The sequence below is a fragment of the Sabethes cyaneus genome, chromosome 3 (assembly GCF_943734655.1).
Source record: "Sabethes cyaneus chromosome 3, idSabCyanKW18_F2, whole genome shotgun sequence".
Taxonomy (NCBI): Eukaryota; Metazoa; Arthropoda; class Insecta; order Diptera; family Culicidae; genus Sabethes; species Sabethes cyaneus.
The window spans coordinates 145,881,765-145,903,350 of NC_071355.1; the positions used below are offsets into that span (position 1 = coordinate 145,881,765).

Here is a 21,586-nt window from a genome sequence, read left to right on the forward strand (position 1 = left end):
CAAATTGCTAGAGCGGGTAATCCTAAACAGGCTGACGCCTGTGGTGGAAAGTGAGGTCGGACTGGCAAACACGCAGTTTGGCTTCCGTAAGGGGAAGTCCACTGTAGATGCCATAAAGTCCGTGGTGGAGAGGGCCGAGAAACCTATGAAACGAAAAAGACGAGGCGACAGGTATCAAAAACGCCTTTAATAGCGCTAGTTGGGGTACAATCGCGCTAGCGCTGCATAGGATGAGGGTACCGGATCATCTACGCAGGTTGCTTAAAAGTAACTTCGAGAACCGGACGCTAGTGTACGACACGGCGGATGAGGCAAAGAAGTACAAAGTGACAGCGGGTGTTCCACAGGGCTCGATTCTCGGCCCCACGCTCTGGAATGCCATATACGATGGGGTGCTGAGGCTCGAACTACCCACTGGCGTCGAGATCACTGGCTTCGCCGATGATATCGTCCTTACAGTGGTAGGCATGTTTCTAGATGAGGTGGAAATACTGGCATCGGACGCCATAAGTATAATAGAGGGTTGAATGGCGGGCGTCAATCTACGATTGACCCCCCATAAGACGGAAGCGGTGATGATCAGTAATCGCAAGTCTGCCTTAGATGCCAAAATCATCGTTGAAGGACAGGTGATTGTCTCCAAACGAAGTGTAAAGTACCTGGGTATTATGGCAGACAACAGGCTGAACTTCACCAGCCATGTGTATTATGCTTGTGGTAAAGCGTCGACAGCGGTTACTGCGCTGTTCAAGATCATGCCGAACGGCTATGGTCCTAGCAGCAGTAAGAGACGCCTGATGGCCAGCGTTGCCACGTCGGTGCTACGGTATGGTGCACCGGCATGGGCCCCGGCTTTGCATAGTGAGCACAATCAAGCATGTCTGAACAAGGTGTTTAGGCTGTTGGCATTGGGCGTTGCGTGCGGCTACCGTACCATATTGTTGGATGCGATCGAGTGCCATAGGCAGAGGGACGTCAGGGGCGCTAGAGATAGAGTTAGGCTGGACTCTATTAGGCGTTGGCAGGCGGAATGTTATCACGCTTAATAATCTGAGATTATAACCGGATTCAAACCCTTGGTTAGACCCATGCACCTTCCAGAATTGGACAAAAGGTAGGAGTCAAAACGACTACTTGTTAAGCGTAGCTATTAATACCCCCCCTCTCCTCCGCTTTCCCCGCTCTATCCCCTATTTCACCAAAAAAATTTCATTTATTTCCCCTACCGTCCCTTCTTTAATTGTAGAACCATCGTTTCAAAAAATATTAATTATATGTATGACCACATTTTAAGGTCAAGACTAAAAACATGAGATTAGTCTATTACCAATGGTTGTTCATCTAAGCCAGATTTCCTTTTTAAACAAAATCTTGTGTAATACTGTTACTATACAGTATCCATATCTGAACAAATTGCGTAATTTGTACACTGTGATAGATGATTATTTGAATTAAACGTGAAATGATTCTGGACTCCGCGCTTTACAACACACTGCCTAATCACAGGAAGCGTCCAATGATAAGTAACCTACCCTATTGCAATGCAAGCATGTTTTGCAACTGAAAAACCATCTATTTCGTTTTAATGATTGTGATACATGGTATTCAAAAATATGGTTTTTTAGATTTCTTTGAATATGCTTTCATAAAATAGGTTTATGTTGTGGAATTGTTGTATTTTTCTCACTTGAGGCTGAAGAATTGCTTATAGCGTATCGTGGGAATTTCGCAGGAAGCTTACCGACGATACAGCGAATGTATACAACACTCCACCGACCGTGTAGGACTGAAATTTTCCACGCGCTGAAAGCTCTAAGTCTAGAACTAGAAGTCGCATGTGTATGTTAGTCTCCACCCAACCGTGTCTCGTATGTAGTTCATTCGAGCAGCTACTCGACAGTCAAAGACCGGGATGGAGAGGCAAATGGGGGGAAAAAACTTTCACCGTCATAAATATGCATGCTGAAGTGCTCTAGTTTATGTATCGATGCATAAACATGTTGAATGTAAAGTTCTTTTGCGGTACGGGCAAGCTCTCTCAGACAAAGTGCTGAAACAGCGTTAACCGGGAGGCATAACTTTCTGGAATCACTACAGAAGACCACATATTCGGCTTATTCAAATTATTTCGGTTCCACTTTGGGCCAGATGGTTTAATTTACAAGCAGCTGACGGACGAGCGAGCAGTTTGCGTTCACTCGTGAGTGCTTTCATTTGCAGTCCTTTGAGCGATCACCAGAACGAAGCAGCCGAAATATAAAGCATACAGAAGTGCTTGACGAGTTTCGAAAATTCAGCTGTTTAAATTGGTCACAAAAACGTTCTGGAATCTTACGATCTCATTCTAATCATGTTACGTCTCATTGATTCGGGTGAATTTTATGAAAGTAAAAACAACATTTGTTTAAAAGGACGATTTACTTCGTTTCAAATCAAGATACATCAGAATAAACATTTAGGAAAATTTCTTGCTCCTTTTCCACACATACTCGTTACGACTCGGTGAATGTCAGACGCGCATCGTAATCCTACTTAACTACCGCTCACTGCAGATGCGACCGGGTTTTCCAAGTCTGAAAATTAATAAGGCATAAAATTTTAATGAATCAATTAATTTACGTGAGCACACAAAGAAATATGAGTAAAACGTGCCCGGAAAAGTTTCTTCTCCGCATACGAAAATACCCAGTTCGGCCTTCAACGGTGTAGGATATACCTACACACAAGCACAATATGGAAGAAACGCACACACGTGCCGCACGTTTTATGGAATTTGCGTGTCGAGTTCTTGCTTGTAGCATTTACAAGCGTGACAATTTCCTCCCTCTTATCCAGTTATCCTTTTCACCGGAGGACTGCCGTCGGAGGTAGCACGTAGAATATGCGCGGGTGCAATGTTATATATTTCGTCGTTTATTTAACGAGTAGGGAGAACCAGAAGGAGGTCCTGAATTGATGCTGAAAGTCACCAACTTACATTGCAATTTGCGCTCCTAACGACGATGTGATAAGGCAAAATTCGAAAGATCATGAATGAATTCCGTCGCGAACTACACTCCTGGTGAGAATAATTGATTTATAGATTACCGCACCGCAGAAAATATATGTTTGATAAGATCAGCAAAAAATGTAGGGAAAAATCACGGAGTGTAAATAGTAGGTAGCAGCTCTTTAGATAAAACTACGTCAAGTAAAAACACATCCCGGGAATCGTCGAGCTTTTTTGAGTACATCTTTCCATTCATCCTTGTGCACTTTGAATCGACTTTGCAAACACATAACGTTCCAACTTCGCGACGGAGCCACATCTGTTGACTGGATGAATAAACCAGCACCTCCGGCAACCACCCAACCGCCGAGGAAGGAGGCAAACAAGGACGCCTGGAAAAATCCCCGACGTAGCACTGGAGCACCAGCAGCGTATGGGGATGATTTTTCCCGTTTGCGACCACAACCGGATCAATGTATGAGAGATTGGCAAGCAACGATGCGTGGGATTGGGGGAAAAGATTCTAGATAAAAATCCATTTCAGTTACGGAGAAAATACGCAGCTAATTGTGCGCAAAAAATCACATTTAGGATGCTTTAGACTGCGGCTGGGGCTGTCTCGCCGTTTCCGCTGCTGGCTGGCAGCATCGTTTTCGCTACGTACGTTCACTGTTGGAGGAATGTAAATATGTACCTGTTCGCGCTGACTCTGCTGACAGATTAGGAGTGAAAATGTGACGGTACATGAGGGCTGAGAAAACAGGGATGATATTTTCTGTTTGCTTTCGTTTCAGTTGTTTTATTTTTCCGTCGCATCAAACACCAGCATGTCAGGACATTTTCATTGTGCTGTAAAGTATGTTTGATCTGGCGGGGCGCGACGACGCGCGATGGTTGCAGTGAATGTGAACGTGTGTGAAGATGGAAAATCGGGACGACGATATAATGATGTCTTTCTCATGTTCCCGCACGAAATTATAAAAGCTTTCACCGCTTTCGATGTGAGTTAGCACGAATCTCTAGTTTCACAAAACAATAGGAATTTCTACCTCGTTTACTAATGGAGGACGCGTCGCTGTTAGTACGATATCGGATAGTCGAATCATCTAGCCATCATCGAAGAAATTTAATCGTAATGGCGAAAGATCGGATTTTTTCTTTGGTTTATGAAACACTTTTTGTCCCTATAACATCTACTATAGAAAAAGCCCTATTCCGTCTGCAAATTTGACCACACTCCTGAGAAGAAACGGCGACAGAGATTGTGAAGAATAGGAACTATGTCGGGCTAACGGCACGTGTAAGTTCTATGAAAAGGTAAACCCAGGCAGCAATTTAAGTTTTATTACGTTTCCCTAATGCTTTTCAAGATTAATTTTATAAACCCGCAATAAAACTATGAGCTCCACTAGAACATTCTGAAGACTGCTATAAAACTGCCTTCCGACCAAGTGGCCCATTCTTCAGAAGGTTTTTATAACATTTTTAGGAAGCAGGTTATAAGTAGTCGCTGTTGAAAGCAGAAATAAAACTGATTATGCTTTTTGTTACTTGCAAGCTACCGCCATTCTTTTATGACGCTTTACGAAAGAAGAAAGCTTTTTGCAAAAAGTTTTGTAACTTGAAAATATATACTCATAAGCAGAAAAGTTAAAGTTTTACTGTCAAATCACCGTGATCAAGTTCGAGTTAGTTTAACCGATCATAATGAAATATCCAATAGAATAAATAATAAATTTTCAGCTCTTTCCGCAGTCGTGCAGCATATGCGCATTAAATTTGGTGGCAGGTGGTTGATTTCATCCATCGAAATTTTGCAATTTTTGAAAACTAGTTGTTTTAATAAAATTAATATGTTCAGTTATTCAATCTCACCTTGCTCTGATGAATTTTTATTTACGGCCTAATAGTGTGGAAATAGTTGTTAGCACTGTTATTATGAGTACCACTCAGAAAAACATAGCTTCCGATGAGCATGGATTTGTTTCTGGTCGTTTAGGAACGGTCGTTCCGAACGTGGCTGAAATCATTCTTGTGTGAGAGAATTTTGCAAGTCAAGCTTGCATCGGATTTATCATCTGTACTCACGAACAAATCAGGTGTACCGCAGGGTAGCATTCTTGACGCACTTCTTATTATTATATTTTTCAATGACACAGACCCGGGCCATAGACAATGGATGACGCCTTGTTTACGACGATGACTTCAAAATCTACTTGACGATAGCTTTGAGAATTGTTATTGTTTGCAGTCTTTATTTTGTAAATCTACGACGTGCTGTAAACTGAACTGCTTGATTATTAGCATTGCTAAATATAAAGTAACTAGTTGAGCCCGAATCTTACGATCCGGAAAATATAAATATCTGTTCAGAATTTCGAAAACTGTGGACACATTCCACTGGCCAGTGTTTGCGAAGCTGTTTAACCTTTGTATTAGTTCTTTGAGTTCTTATATTGCATACCACCCAGTTAGCTTCGAGGTACGATGCTGATCTAACAAGCCAGTCGTCGTATGTTCGAATCTCCGCTAGGCGGTGCTCGCTAGATAGAGTCAGTAGGATTGTTACACTGGCCCCGTAATTTTCCTGTACTCTAATAGTCGGCAGCGAAGTCTGTCGATAAAGAAGGGTATAACGTCTAATGACGGTTTAAGCCCACGGCTTTACTTTATATTGCATAATATAGCTCTAAGATATTGTACATAGAAGAGTCATACCTGGAAACTGAAACAAATAGTTTTTATTGTCGTACTTGATTTTATTTAACTGAATAAAAACTTCTGGCTGTTTGCAGCATTTATGTAGTCTGATTAGAGTAAAATGTTGATTAGAAAATTCTTGATCGTTTGCTATCATTAACTCATTTTTTAAAATTTGGGACTTAGTGCGGTCTGATTTAACACCGATCATATGATATCGTGACAAGCAATCGAGTTGAGCAGGTGAGTCGAGCAGTCGAATCAAGTAATCGAGTCAAGCTGCTGGAACGATATGTCGAGTCGAAAAGTCGAGTCGAGCAGTCTAGTCGAGCAGTTAAATCAAGCTGTTCAGTCAAGCAGTTTAATCGAGTTTAAGTCGAGTTGTCCAGTCGAACAGTTGAATCGAGTAGTCTAGTCGAACTTTGAAGTCGAGCAGTCCAATCGAATGGTTTAGTCAAGCAGTCGAGTCAAATCGTTAAGTCGAACAGGTGAGTCGAGCAGTTCATTCGTGTAGTCGAGTTTAGCTGTTCATTCGAGCAGTTGAGTCGAGTAGTACAGTCGAACGGTTTATTTGAGCAGTTCAGTCGAGTAGTCCAGTTGAGTAGCTGAGTCGAGCAGTCGAGTCGATTAGTCCAGTCGAGTAGTTGAGTCGAATAGTCCAGTCGAGCAATTGGATCGAGCAGTTAAGTCGAGCTGTCGAATCAAACAGAAGTCAAGCAGTTGAGTCGAGCAGTCGGGTTGAGTGGCTAAGTCGAGCAGTCTAGTCAAGCTATTGCATCAAGCTGTCAGTTGAGTCGAGCAATCAAATCGAGTAGTCTAGTCGAGCAGTTGAATCGAGCAATCGGGTTGAGCAGTTGAGTCGAGCAGCCGATTCGAATAGTCCAATTGAGTCAAGCAGTTTATTCGAGCAGTCGAGTCGAGTAGTCCAGTCGAGCAGTGGAATCTAGCAGTTTAATCGAACAGTTGAGTCGAGCAGTGGAATCAAGCAGTTTAATCGAACAGTTGATTCGAGCCGATAAATCATGCTGTCCAGTCAAGCAGTCAAATCGAACCGTCCAGTCGAGCAGTTCAATCGGGCAGCAGTCGGGTCGAGTAGTAAGTCAAGCAAATGTGTCAAGCAGTCGAATCGAGTAGTTAAGTTGAGTAGTCCACTCGAACAGTTAAATCGAGCTATTCAGTCAAATAGTCAATTCGATCTATCCAATCAAGCACTTGAGTCGAGTAGTCGCATCGAACAGTTCAGTCGAGCATTCAGTTAAGCAGTCCAGTCGAGCAAGCAAATCGAGCAGTTTAATCGACCAGTCCAGTCGAGCAGTTTAATCGACCAGTCCAGCCGAGCAGTCTAGTCAACCAGTTGAGCAATCGAGCAGTCCAGCGGTCGACCAGTGAGGTGACTGAGAATACAACCAATTGCTACGAAAGCATGACGTCCTGTCAGGGACCTGTTTTTGGATATCGATAAGCCTCTTATGACGCCCTGTCAGCAGGGCTGTCCTACACTCAGTGTACCTATTTTGCTTTTTTAGCTGTAACACCTCAGCCAAACAAAATTCGAAAATGTTATGCATGGGGCATTTATAGAGTCGATTATTATCCATAAGATTACTGAACTAAGTATTGCTTTATCTTAAGTATTTACGTCGCACTCCCAGTTCACACTAAGTGGAGCACCTAGAGTGCTCTTTGCGCACCACCCAGTGTGAAGTGAGAGTGCGCCGTAAATACTTAAGATACAGCAATGCTTAGTTCAGCAATCATATGGATAATAATCGACTCTATAAGTACCCCATACATAACATTTTCGGATTTTGTTTGGTTGAGGTTCTACAGCTAAAAAAAGCAAAATAGGTGCACTGAGTGCAGGACAGCCCTGCCTGTCAGAAACCTGGTTTTCGGGACAGACATAAGCCTCTTATATAAATAGATTATTTTTCACCGAAATCAAACGCCAATTCTCTTCGAGTATGCTATTAACGGGCAAGTGTTGAACACGTTAGTGATCTTGACAATATTCTTGACAGAAAGTTAACGTTCCACAGGCACCGCAAGGCGACCGTGTCTAAAACAAGTAGCCAGCTAGAGTTCATTATTAGAATAGGACAGGATTTGAAGGATCCTGAAGGATTGCCTGAAAGCCCTATACAACTCCTTTGTACGTCCGATACTGGAAAATGAATATGTGGTTTGGACCTCGCATCAGCTCGATGGTAACCAGCGGATTGAGAGTCTGCAGAGACGAATCATTCGTTTAGCTTTGAGGGATTTACCCTAGCGAAAATCCGCCAATCTGTCGATTATCCGAATCGCTGCCGTTTTATTAGACTAGACACGCTTGTACAACGCCGCAAACTACAGCAGACATTACCCAGTAAACAATTTGGGTTGTATATTGCGGTTGCAACTGAGATATACGAAATCATACCCGCACGAAAAAGTTATATTTCACACCACATAAAAACATATACGTACCAAAGTGGAGGCAATATACGTGCAAAAATTTTGATAATTCTATCTTGCATTCTATGCAACAATTTTTGGAACACGCAACTTAATAATCCTCAATATACGATTAAGATATAACTAAATGTTACAATCATCTATACTGCTTTACAATTCACAGCCATAAGTTGTATATGAAGACACGCACGACCGCAAAACAACTTATTGTACACTTCGCCCTGACATACTCTAATCATTATGCAATTCCAATGTAAAATTGACATGCATACGACTTAATATGCACTTTCTATTACGATCTTGTGTTGTTGTATCTGGGTAGTAAGGCTTGTTCGCAACAAAATTGGGACATCCCTAAACACACACAACTTCGGAAAACATTAACAATGAGTGAAATATTTTGCAGAATGGTAGACGTATGTCTGTTCTTTCTGAAAATATAACACTTGTGTATATTACAAGCGCTCTGCGTGAAATGGCGTCGAAAGAAGAGCAGGTGCGAAAAGCAATGAAGTAATTTGCGGTTTCGTCACCAACGAGAATGACATTTGCTGAGGATCGCTTATGTAGGAGTGAGAGGGGAGCAAAGAGTGGAGGAGAGAATCCGGGAGTTTGGAATTTGATGTTGTTGATATTACTCCTACTGCAAACAGCCTCAACGAGGGCCTCAGCTAATGTCAAAAAATCTTTATATGTGTGCGTGGTGGAATACTTCATTGTGCGTGGTCGCAATGAAAATCCGGATCTCTCGTTAAGAAAACTTGCTAAAAAGCTTGGATTTCCTCCAAGCACTGTTTACAGTGTTTTGAAATCGTTCGATACTTGCTTGACAACAGCTAGGAAGAAGGGAAGTGGAACAAAAACGGATATGAGGAACCACCACAAGGATGCGAAGGTAAAACAAATATTACGGAGGAGACCAGATGTTTTTGTACGTACCATTGCTCGTAAAATACAAATGTCGCCAACATTCGTGCACACTTCTAAGCAATGACAAGGCATGAAGTCTTTCAAGGTGAGGACTGTGCCAAACCGTAATGATAAGCAAAATACGACGGCCAAAACACGCGCTCGTAAGCTTTATCGCGAATATTTAACGAAGCTTCCATGCGTTATAATGGACGATGAAACGTATGTCCTAGAAGACTTTAAACAGCTTTCTGGTATGCCTTTTTACATTGCCACGGAATGGCGTTGCAGAGCATTTTAGAGCATTTTAGTATGGCAGGCCATATGCAGCTGTGGTCGAGCAAGCAAAAGTTACATCACTACGGGAACGGTTAACAAGGAAATATACCGTGAAGAATGCCTGCAGAAACGATTGTTACCGTTACTACACAGCCATGATGTACCCTCGCTGTTTTGGCCTGATTTGGCATCGTGTCACTACGCCAAAGATGTTTTGGAATGGTATGATGCTAATGGAGTCCATATTGTACCGAAGGAGGTGAATCCACCTAACTGTCCAGAGTTAGGTACGCCCCATCGAGCGGTATTGGGCTTTGGTGAAGAGAGAGCTGTCCCAGCACAAACAACAAGCAACAACTATAGATAAATTTCGAAAATCTTGGAGAAACGTAGCTGAATTGGTTGCCAACAAGTCTGCACTGACCCTCATGGCACGGGTAAATCCAAAGTTCGCCAATTTTTCATGCAGACCAAATAAGTAATGTTAATTTGTTTGATAATTGTTAACGATACACACATAAATGATATAAAATTGTTTCATGGATTAAACTTCTAGCAAATTTGTTTTATTGCAAAATTGAGGTGTCGTGATTTTGTCACGAACAAGCCTGCGAACTTCAAACTGTATACTAGGAAGCTTGTAGGCACTTGTAGGCAGGATATCAAATCCGGCCGAAAAAGCACCGTGTCTGCGTGACACCCGTTCGTTCCGGTAGAATTACCCGTTGATTGTATCCGTCATGAAATACGACTGAGTTGCCTTGTCTGAGAGTACGGCCGCCGTCACGGCCGATTACCATGACGCACCTCGGTTTTGTTAGTCGCTCTCGGTAAAACTGTCTAGCGCATGGTTTTGACCATCGTGTTTTGTTTGTCGTTCCGTACCGTGCCTTCCGCACCTTGAAAATGTGGAGGCCGGCAAACCAGACAGAAACATACGCTTTCTTCGCCATATTGCAAATCGAAAGTATTGGCCAACGCTTAAAAGGACTTAATATCTTCCTGGCCTTCACTAGGTCAGCTGTCTTCGGTTTTCTACCGGTGCATGACCGCCGCTGGATCGGTCTGGGTCTCATTGAATGACTATACCACCCGAGACACCGTCGAATTGGTTGCCAGGTGTTTCCCGATCCATCTGTGGAATCCATCAGTCGAATTTTCCACGACGGCACACATGATTGTTGGGCGCATCTGCTCTTGCTCCGAGACCAATCCGATAACCAATTACCTGAGAAGAAATCCATAATCCTTTGGGAAGCACGTCAACAAAAAGGGGAAAGACAAATGCTTTTTTCGGTCATGTTCCTGGGTAGAAACTCCGAGCAACAGACAGCAAATTTCCCAACTGTTCACGCGGAAATTCTTCAGTGTGTTTATTGACGAAAAGCTGACAAGGGCAGAAACTCCTGTCCAGCTCCTGCACTTAGCAACTGTTAGACTCACCTCCCTATCGACGTATTATCCCGTCTATTCTGCTAAACCATGTTTCAACGCACTGGCTGTTCAGTCTATCAATCAGTACAGGTTTCTTCCCAACAATATGCAAATCGGCAGATCATAGAAAGGGGAATAGGAGAAGTGCGTATAACTATCGAGGTATCTCTGTAATAAACTTAATATCAAAGCTGTTTGAGCTCGGCGTGTATGTACCTGTGGATTTTCGGATTCTTCAAGCAGTATATCGTAGACGATCAACAAAGCTTTATGCCTCAGCAGTCCACGACAACCAATCTTTCAACTCTCACATCCTAGATCCTACGTGATAGAAAGCTTCGACGAATGGTCGCAGACGTTAATTACACTATCCACTGCTTTCGATAAATTCAACCCTCCAATAAGCTCGGAATCGGTGGCCCGTTGCTACGATAATTGGATTCCTCCCCGATTGCCATCTAGAAGTAAACATCGACAATTCTAACTCAAGATCTTTCACTACTTGCTCCGGAATCCCACAAGGCAGCCATTTTGGACCTTTGGCCTTCCTCGTCTACTTGAATGATGTAAATTTCCTGCTTAAATGTATGTCCAAGCTAGCATTTTCATATATATGAAAAAGATACAAATCAGCATTACGTACAGATATACATGCTAATAAATCGTATTTGATGCGCAAAATTGGCATATCCGTACTATTTTGGAGGTGATATACGTGGTTACGAATAATTTTGGGCGTTACGACTATATAAGTATTTATATACGATAATATCTGATTAAGCGCGAGTCGCTCCGTACTACTATACGATTTTGTGCTGAAAATCGTATGTATGTCAGTTATTATCATTATATACAATAGAAAATCAACTTGGTCCCACTTTATCCAGCTTTAGTTATGATTTCGAATTTGTTATGAGATATTTACGATAATTTTCGTTCATTGATATACGAGTTGGTGCTAACTGGGGTAACTCTCGTTTGCTGACGATCTTGAGCTGTATGTAAAAATAGAGAAACCGTCCGATGCCGCGGTTCCTGCAGAACCGCAGCTATCGTTTTTTACAAAATGGTGCACTACATGCCGCTGAACCCCGACAAATGTGAAGTTATTATATGCTCTAGGAATTTAAACTCTCTAGTCTTCGACTACACACTATCTGACGTGCCTTTACGCCGCGAAAACTGTGTCAAGCACTTGGGAGTACTACTCTAGGATCCTGGGCTTTATCATGCGTATCGCCAAGAACTTCTAGCCTAGAAATTCTAGGACATCTATTGTCTCAAATCTTGCTACTGTGCACTAAACTGCTTCTACCTTGAGTATTCCAGTGTAAAGTTCTTATTACAAAAAATAAAGTTGCCAGAATCGAATCAGTGCAGCGGAGGTTCATCGGATTCGCTTTCCGGACATTGGAACCTTGAAGCGATCCCTTCTAGCTGCTTTGCTATGAACAACGCTATGCAGACTTATCGATCTTGAATCGTTGAATACTTATCGCAATGTGTACATTTTAAAATGTGTGAAATGTGTACATTTCAGTAGGGTCATAGGGTCTGTTCGTATTTTTATATAAATAAACAATAAACAGAAAGTGATGAAATTCTGCCAACGTAAACATTACACTCTTAACTGGTTCCAGTCAAAAGCTCATCAATTTTGATTCATTTAACAGTACCATCTCAACCGAGCCAAATATGACAATGTTATGTATGGGACATTTATAGAACTAGTTCTAATCTACAATTTTTCTGAACAAAGTTTTGCTGTATCTTTTGTAGTTACGGTTCTACAACGCTAGTAACTCATCAGTGACTAAATGAACGTTCATTTAGTCACTGATAAGATACTAGCATTGTAGCGCCGTAACTACAAAAGATACAGCAAAACTTGATTCAGCAAAATTATAGATGATAACCTGTTCTACAAATGTCCCATACATAATATTGTCATATTTGGCCCCGGTCAGACGGTACTGCCAAATGAATCAAAATTGAGTCAAAGTGATCGAACCATCGCTGGTCATGAGTATATATCGTAAAAACTTTTGGACTTTACTCTTTAATATACGAATTATGATTCCTTTTCTTTTTGGGAACGAAATATCTTGACTGCTATTAACCGTCATAAGTTCAGAAAAAAGGCACTGAACACACCTCGAAGCGTATGTTTGCTTCAATATTCCGGTAACCTCGTGCGTAAAGTTTTTGCTCAGGCTGGAGAAACAATTATGCATTCATCAGCAGCACTTGTCACTTAAACAGAAGAGGCATCGAATAGTCAACATAAGCAGTTGTAAAAACATCGAGCCCATACTCCGTCATGCTGGAAAACGTTCTAGACTAGTTTAGGGTAAACAACTTCCATACTGTTTTCACTCGTGCCATAAACCAATTAGACCCACACATTAGTTTTATTTGGATGGCGAAAGACGACAGAAAGGAATATCTATGGATTATCTAGATGGTGTGGAAAGTTTTATGTTATTTGAGGACTGTAATTATTTTATGCACATTAGCCGGGTGTGAACAAAATATAGCGTGCTATAGTTTATTAGAAGCAGTATTCAATGGAATTTTAGGCGTTGAAAATCTTACCAGGCTCTAGCTCTGATTGGGTTCAAGATATCATCAGAAAATTGTGTAGTAAACAAGCTGTGCCCTTTTCAGAATAAATGATAAGTAAACAACTGAAAAAAAATTATAAAAATTAAAAACATAGTTTTTTACTGTCGGGTTGTAGAAAAAAATCATTTAATGTAGAACTATATACAAACAAACCCTTTCGCTCGACTAGATCCAAATAATCCAGTAAGTACTAAAAAATACATTACTTTAGAACTAGTATTTTCCGAGGAAATACACATATTATGACAGCTCTTCAATCGAACATCGACCGTGGACGAGTGGTCACAAAAAGTGGACAATAAATTTTCCATAGATTTCCCCGAATCTTTTATTTATGACTTGTTTGTTGACTTTGACCTGCCGGTTAATTTATACTTCCCATTCAAAAGCTGGTATTCGTTTTGCCGATTGGATGCTTCCAAAAACAAATATGCTTAATGTTTCCATCCTTCTTTCCGTCGGCAAACATGCTCTAATTTAAATACAATCCGACACAATATGTTCTTCGTAACAGAGCGGATTTTGTTTGGGAGACAGCATTTTATTACCGACCGCAATGTTCACATGTTGAAGTGATGTCTTTCGGTGTTCCTTTCGGTCTGTGCCAACGGTACACAACTATCTGTACCTATACAAGTATACACACAGCATATGTCCCGTACGAGCCTAGTACAATGCACTTGGAATTTGCATCGTAGAGGGAAAGACTGGTTGTACTTGTACTGGCTGAAGTTTTAGTTTTTGTCCAGCCAGCTCACCATTTGGCTAATGCTAATTGCTGTAACCGCATGCTCTGCACCGCCCTTAGTCTACCGTTTATCCAGGGGCTTCGATGGTGCAGTGTCCGGGTCTGCCGCCGTCGTCCGTTGCTCCAATTCTTCTCTAGCACATATCTCATATACCTACGTAGGTATATATTTGTTCTGGGTGAGTTGGTCGTCGTGCTCGATGTAACTATACATGGATATGCACTGAAATGAAGCCAACGTCAGCGCAATAAAGGCTCATATAGGTAGAAAGCAATAAAAGAATAATGAATCCCATATGGTTGCATAGAATATACATACATTGGTGAACAGTCGCAGGTGAAGCAAGAAACGTGGGGATACCGGTCGCGTTATTTTTTTTAGATTGAACTGCACGGTAAGACCCTTACGGATTGTGCGTTGTGCTTCGATTTACCTATCAAAGCTGACGGTCGTTAGTAAAGACGAGTAACCTTTTCGATGGATTTAATTTATCTTCAGATTATTTTTAGCACGAAAAAACAGATTTGTGCTGCTTGCAAGTCACAAATAAATTCAATTTAACAGAAATGCTAAATTTTGATGACACCGAGAAAAAGGACAGGTAGCTATGTTGGTTAACTTCGTTTCTCTTCGCATTCTTCAAAAATACTGCATAGGTACATAACTGAAGCATCCCAGTTTGCTTTAAAGTCATAAGGCTAACAAGTTAATCGTCGTATGTTCAAATCTCGAGTGGGAAAGATAGGATCGTAGCTCTAGCCCCTCAATTGTCCTGCAGACTAGTAGTTAGTTACAAAGTCTTGTGCAAAGCTTCGTAAACGGAATGTAGTAGCGAGGTTTTGCGTGCCTGTGCATGTATAATTTTACGAAATTGTTTAAACATTTATTGCTATACATAGGTCCTCATATTTGGGCATTCAAAACGATTTAATCGAACAATCTTATTATAAACGGTTCTTCGTCTCGTCATTTCCTTTTTTCACATGCTGCTGTAGCATTGATCGTTATTTTCTGGGGCTATTTTTTAAATTAAAATTACCTCCACGATGAAAAAAGTAATGACACCAATACGTGACAGACATAAATAAGAGTTCTTTGTAACAATACTCTATAAATAATATTTAGACATTTTCAATTGCTAATGTTTTCCTGATACCACATTAAATTTTCATTTTCATAGTTGAACGTTTGTCAACAACGATTATGCGATTTTTTTTACGAGTAGGGAAATCTGCTGAGCACCTTAGAAGATACGGTACTATCAGACACCAGAAAAGACAACTCAGGGGGTGGGGTTAGGTATCCCGGACTTTGTGCTTAATGCACTCGCTTAGATAACTATTGGACTATGGTAGTTAGGATGTTTATTCGTCGTTGATCGTCCCTCCAGCGGTTTTGTAGCTCAAGTACAATCTGGGTAGCAGCCGCATTGATCGCTCACCAGACGTCCGAGCTGGAACACATCCTATGGACTAAGTTATCCGGAGTAGTGTCCTGTCCGCTCACTGCCATCATGTTGCCTCTCGCGCCCGCGAAACGAGGGCTTATGAAAGAATGTTCTGCAGTTTCCTCAACATTCGCGCATTCGGGACATGCGGGGGACTCCGCATGCCCAAACTTGAGCAGGTACTGTCTAAAACAACCATGCCCTGACAGAATCCGTGTCAGGTGGAAGTAGATTTCTCCACGGTCCACCGGCCTTGTGTGGAATAAGACCATGCCCGCTGCCATGTGGTCATCGAGGCCGATCTTGTGGTACTCCGTATGCCTCTAGTTCCACGTTGGTTGAAGCACTCTACGTCCTTGCTGATGATGCCAATAGGCATCATACCCGCTCAGACGCAGATTGCGTCATGTGAAACTGTGCGATACGCATTTGCCACTCTCAAGTACATATGAGACGATAAGTGCTTTCCAGCTTGGCTAGATAACTTTTGGTACCTAACGCCGATGACCACACCGGCCCGCCATACCTGAGTATGGACTGGACCACGTTGACTAAAAGCCTTCGTTTGCTGCCATATACCGCAGAGCTATTAGACATCATGCGAGACAATGCCGAAATAGCTGTGGAAGCCTTCTTGCAGGCATAGTCGACGTGGCTCCCGAACTTGAGCTTGTCGTCGATCATGACCCCAGGAGTTTTAAGAACCACGTTGACGAAATAGGGCAGTCCCCGACGGTGATATTTGTTTGCTGCACCGACTTGCGGTTGTTCACCACGATAACCTCCGTTTTATGATGCGCTAGCTCTAGTTTCCTGGATCGCATCCAATCTACGACAATGTTTATAGAGTGGGCAGCCGTCAACTCAACCTCTCTGCTAGATTCACTGTAGACTTCTAAGGAGATGGCGTCCGCAAAGCCGACAATCACCACCCCTACCGGGGGCTTTAGCCTCGACACCTCGTCATACATGACGTTCCACAACACCGGGCCCAGTATGGAACCTTGCGGAACCCCTGCGGTGACTGGAACGCACTTCTGATCCTCCTCCGTGTTGTAGCATAGCACACGATTCTGGAAATAATTTTCCAGAGTTCTGTACAGCAACATCGGCACTTGGACGTTCCCAAGCGAGTTGGCTATGGAATCCCAGCTAGTGCTAGTAAACGCAAGCCAGTCCTCTTGCGCTGGATCGCCAACTCGGCTGGCTTAGTGACAGACAAGATGGCATCCACCGTAGATTTGCCTTTTCGGAAGCCCAATTCGTTCCTTGGCAGATCGTTTGTACCCTCAGTATTCTGTACGAGTCTGTTAAGGATAACCCTCACCAGTACCTTGCCGGCAGTTTCGAACACACAGATCGGTCGAGGCAATAGGACCAGGTTCTGTCGCTTCCATCTATCCGAGAAGTGGCCAGCTTACAGTCATCTACTATTTACTGCCCCGAATATTTCGGGAGCTTCTAGAATAGCCACTTTAATGGCCATATTCCGGATTCCGTCTGGCCCCGGTGCCTTGTTCAGCTTTAGGAATTTAGTAATATCAATGAGTTCCTCGTTCGTAACCGTCGCTTCCTCCCCGACCTCTAAACCGCCGTCGCCCACGTTACTCGGCATGGAGGCCGACCATCCTACGCTATGGTTTGAGATACTGGAACGTCAGCCGCGGAACGACTCAGTGGCCTGGGGCCAGGGCTTTAGCTCGTGGCGCGGAGAGGTCCTCGATGATCCGCTCCAGCATCTCTGGCGATCGCACTGCGGGCGCCATCACGCCCTTGGTCTTTGCCATTACGACCCTGTAGGCATCACCCCACGGGTTCGCATTGGCACTAGCACATAACCTTTCGAAGCAGGCTCGCTTGATAGCTTTTATCCCACTCTTAAGCGCTTTGCCTGCAGTAACTAGTGCTACTCAACATTCTGCCCTGCCATCCGAACGAGCTCTTTGCATAATTCTCCTTGCACGAAAGCAGGCTCCGCGGAGTTCCGCAATTTCAGCTGTCCACCAGTAAATCGGTGACCTACCATACCTAGGTCGGCTTTTCCTAGGCATGATGGCGTCACACGTTCGCGACAGTACCTCAACCAAATGATCAGCGTTCGGATCGGGCATATCGCGATCACCGCACTCTCTTCGGATCGCTTCCACAAATACTTCGGAATCGAAGTATGATGTTTTCCATCCACGGGTGGTTGGAGTGTCGGCTCTACTCGCCGCCTTCCGCCTCGTTATCTGACCGACCGCATAGCGGACCGCCTGATGGTCACTGTGAGTATAGTCATTGTCTACCCTCCAGTCTCCTGTCAGACCAGGACTACCGAATGTCACGTCGCTGATAAACTCTGCACCATTCCTACTGAAGGTACTTGTGGTGCCGACGTTGGCCAGGTCTACGTTGAGCTTTGCCAGAGCCTCAAGCAGAATCCGTCCCCTATGGTTCGTGCGACGACTTCCCCACTCTACCGCTCAAGCGTTAAAGTCGCCCGCCCCAAACAACGACCTTAGACCAGTCAACATAACGGATACTCGGTCTACCATCCGCGTAAACTGTTCGATTGACCAACTCGGCGGAGCATAACCGCTGTAGTAGAACACTCCACCCACTTTGGCAACCGCAAATCCCTCGTCTGCGGTTGACACAACCTCTTGAACCGGGAACCTGCTTGTCGTCCACATAGCCGCCGTCCCGGACCTATCTGAGACCCAGTTACCGTTTCCGACAGGGATGCGGTATGGGTCCGAGAGCATGGCAATGTCCGTCAACGACTCAGTAACTGCTTGGTACAACAGCTGCTGGGCCACGTAGCAGTTATTCAAGTTTAGTTGCGTTACCTGCACTACGCCCGTGTTTTATTCACCGGCGCGCCTGCCGGGCACTTTGGGCCTTCTGTTGTGTGCTTAGCGTTCCGTTGGCCTGAACGTATCAGGCACTTGGGCGGCGCAGTACAGTCCCTCGTTATATGGCCTGCACCGCCACATCTCCTACACAGGTGGCTTCTGTCAGGCCCCTTACAGCTCCAGGACTTGTGCCCTCGCTCAAAGCACCGGAAGCAGGCCTCCGGCTGCTGGAACACGCTCAGTGGGCATACGGACCATCCCACCTTCAGCTTAGCCACTTTCAGGGTTGTATTTCCGTCAACCAGTGGAAGGCTTATTGTAGCTACCTGGGTTCCCGCCGGTCCCTTGCGCAGACGAACTGCTTCGGTAGTCACCACCACGTTACATTGCTCCTTGAGAGATCGTGCCAGTTCGACCGCTTCAGTGATCTTGGACTGCTCCGTAGTCGCAAGGGACCACAGTGTGGTCAGTCTTTGACAGGCAGGCATCCGTTTGTACTGACCTCGATTCAAACGCCTTCTCGGTCTCTTTCTCTGCCACTTTTACTCACGCTTCGAGTTCACTGTGTTCCTTCGTCGCAGCACGCATGGTGCTCCGCAGCATGAGCAGACTTTGTTTCAGGTCCTTCGCCAGGGTGCTGCGACCTGCCACGAACTCGATAATGGCATCGAGCTGATGAGACGCCGCTACCACTCTTGGTAGCATGTCTCTTTTTCCTACCACTGCTTTAGATGCAGTTGGAGCGACAGGTGTGCCGCTTCCCTTTCCGCGTACGCTGGCGCTTCTACTCGTATCCATTGGCGGAGATCTCTGGATACCACCTCTTGCGAACGGATTATCTAATCCGTGCGTGCTCACTGAAGTTACGTTATTTTGGTTTTGATTGAGGGGAAAGAAGAGTCCGCCGCATCAGAGCCCTCATGATGAGGTAAGGGTTGATCACTGTGGAGGGCGCTCTGGTACTCCACAGGCTCCGTTTGAGGCTGAGTATTTATAGAACCCCCCCCCCCAACCATGCATCCCTCGGCACGGGTTGCATGACACCTTGAATTAGGGGTTTATCTATTCACGTTTTTACTTTTAGCCATGGATAACAGCTAGTAAAACCATCCTCCTTAAGGGGGTTTGGACCCTCTGCTCAGGTTCTTAGTATTTCGAACATGCTTCTAACGAGATCCATCATTTGCAGGTGAAGAGTTTACATGATTGTGCGATTCGAAACTGCGAGTGTAATTTATTTTTGCTCGCGTTAATCCGCAATCACGCAGGACGCTATCCGCGTCATTGCTTTGCGTCGCTGCTAACACGAAAGAACTCATTCAGTCTTTCGTACCAATGTGCTACTACGAGCAAAGTTTTGTGTATGACTGCCTGGTACAATCCATGTGGGGTTACTCGGTAGCCATAAGCACAACCCAGCGAGTGCTGGCAGTTGAGTAGTTTTTTTTTTGTCTGCTTGTGCTGGTGGAAATATTATCATTATCATTGTTTTAAGGATTTTGGAATTGGCCAATTAAGGGAGTGTAATGTTCAACCAATAAAGATACTGAAACACAAGCAAATAGATAAATTATCGCTTGATACCGGCGTTAAAGTGTACTGTCCAATTCGTTTCAGTTGATTTTCGACCTACCTACCCGGATTTCAATTAAATAAATAAAATGTTCCGCATATAGTTTATACGCTGATAGAATCAAAAGGGTTTTTGAAGGAGCGCTCCTAGCGCACCATTACTAGTGACTCAATCCCTAGATTTCCCAAGAAAAGGCTGAAGATAACCTCAAGTGGAAAGGAGAGTACTAAGAAATCTAGAAGTGTTGTAGAAAATTTGAAGAAGCTTTGTAAACAAATTTCCACTCCGCGCAACATGATAAGGAAGACGTTTAGAGGAACATTCACCTGCCAGTTATTTGTACTCATTCGGCGTTCGTAAAATGTTGGTGAAATTTATTATCAATTATCAGCTGTGTACGATTATAGTTTATTTGCAAGCAATTAATTGTTATTCTACGATATATCTACTACTGTGACACTCATTTCATACTCATTCAACTGTTTTTAAAATTGCTTAACATCATTAAAATAAATCATAAAAAAAAGTTGCACGATGCAGCATCAATTAACAACACCTGCCAAGCAGTTCTCGCTACAGTCTTCAATTGAAACTAACTTTAATATAATTGAATTTCATCCCGCACAGATCACCCGCAACCAAGTTTTTGTTATCGAACAAAGAAGACTTATTACCGAGCAAATAGAAGGAAAAAACCGCTCGTTTGCGCATTTCTTTTCACTTACCTAATGACACGTAGAGCTTCGGGCGAGCATTCTCCTGCCAGGCACATAAGTTTCCAACAACGAACACGGCTACAACAATGAACGCCACAATCTGCTGTCCACCCGGCAGCCGATACTGATGGCGACGGCATAACGATCGGCGGGATCTATCGGAACGACCGACCGACGACGACAACATGATTGCGGCAGAGACCAAACCGGTGGATGCAACTTTTGCAACCACCCACCCGTTACCGGCCAATTAGCAGCACACCTTCCCGCACGGCAGTAGCGCAGTTGCCAGGGCCGACTCCGTTTGATCACTTCCGGTAATAATTAACACATCAACGCCAAAACCCGCGCACCGCAATGTAGCTTTGGCGGGAGACAAACTGCTGATGCCGTCAATAACTTTTATCACCTATTTTCCGAGATAGAGAGAAAACCGCTAAAAAACTAGCCTAGGATGCACGATTGGATAACTTGAAAGCACTACTATTTTTGTTGATCACTTTAGTATTCCCGGCCGGGCTATTTATAGAGCAAATTCTTGTTTATTATTATTGATCATATGATGATTGGGAATGCCACATTCAATTTGCAAATGGAAAACGAGAAAAGAATCTCTAACGTAGCTACCTTTGGTGTGATGAATATATTATGCGAATATTTGTGGAAAGTTTTTGATTGGTAATATAATTAGCACTTTTACTGGTTATTTATGTTAGCAATATGATATTGTTGCAAAAATTGGAAAGCGGTTTCAGTAATATTCGTCGATATCAATTGGCTTAGATTTTAGGATTAATAATGGGATAATACGCGTCCAGCCATCCCGGTAATACGTATGTATCTGAAAAGAAAGTAAACATAAAAATAGCGA

At 43.5% G+C, this 21,586-nt stretch overlaps 1 protein-coding gene across 4 annotated transcripts in view; it reads right to left on the bottom strand.

Moving 5' to 3' along the window:
- Positions 1-21,586, bottom strand: part of LOC128744518 (semaphorin-1A) — a 422,529-nt gene that overhangs the window by 340,589 nt on the left and 60,354 nt on the right. For all 4 annotated transcript variants that reach the window (XM_053841582.1, XM_053841579.1, XM_053841583.1 and 1 more), the window contains exon 2: positions 20,725-21,556. In XM_053841582.1, the coding sequence (XP_053697557.1) occupies positions 20,725-20,902 (178 nt within the window). In that variant the 5' untranslated portion in view covers positions 20,903-21,556. The remainder of the gene's footprint in view (positions 1-20,724; positions 21,557-21,586) is intronic.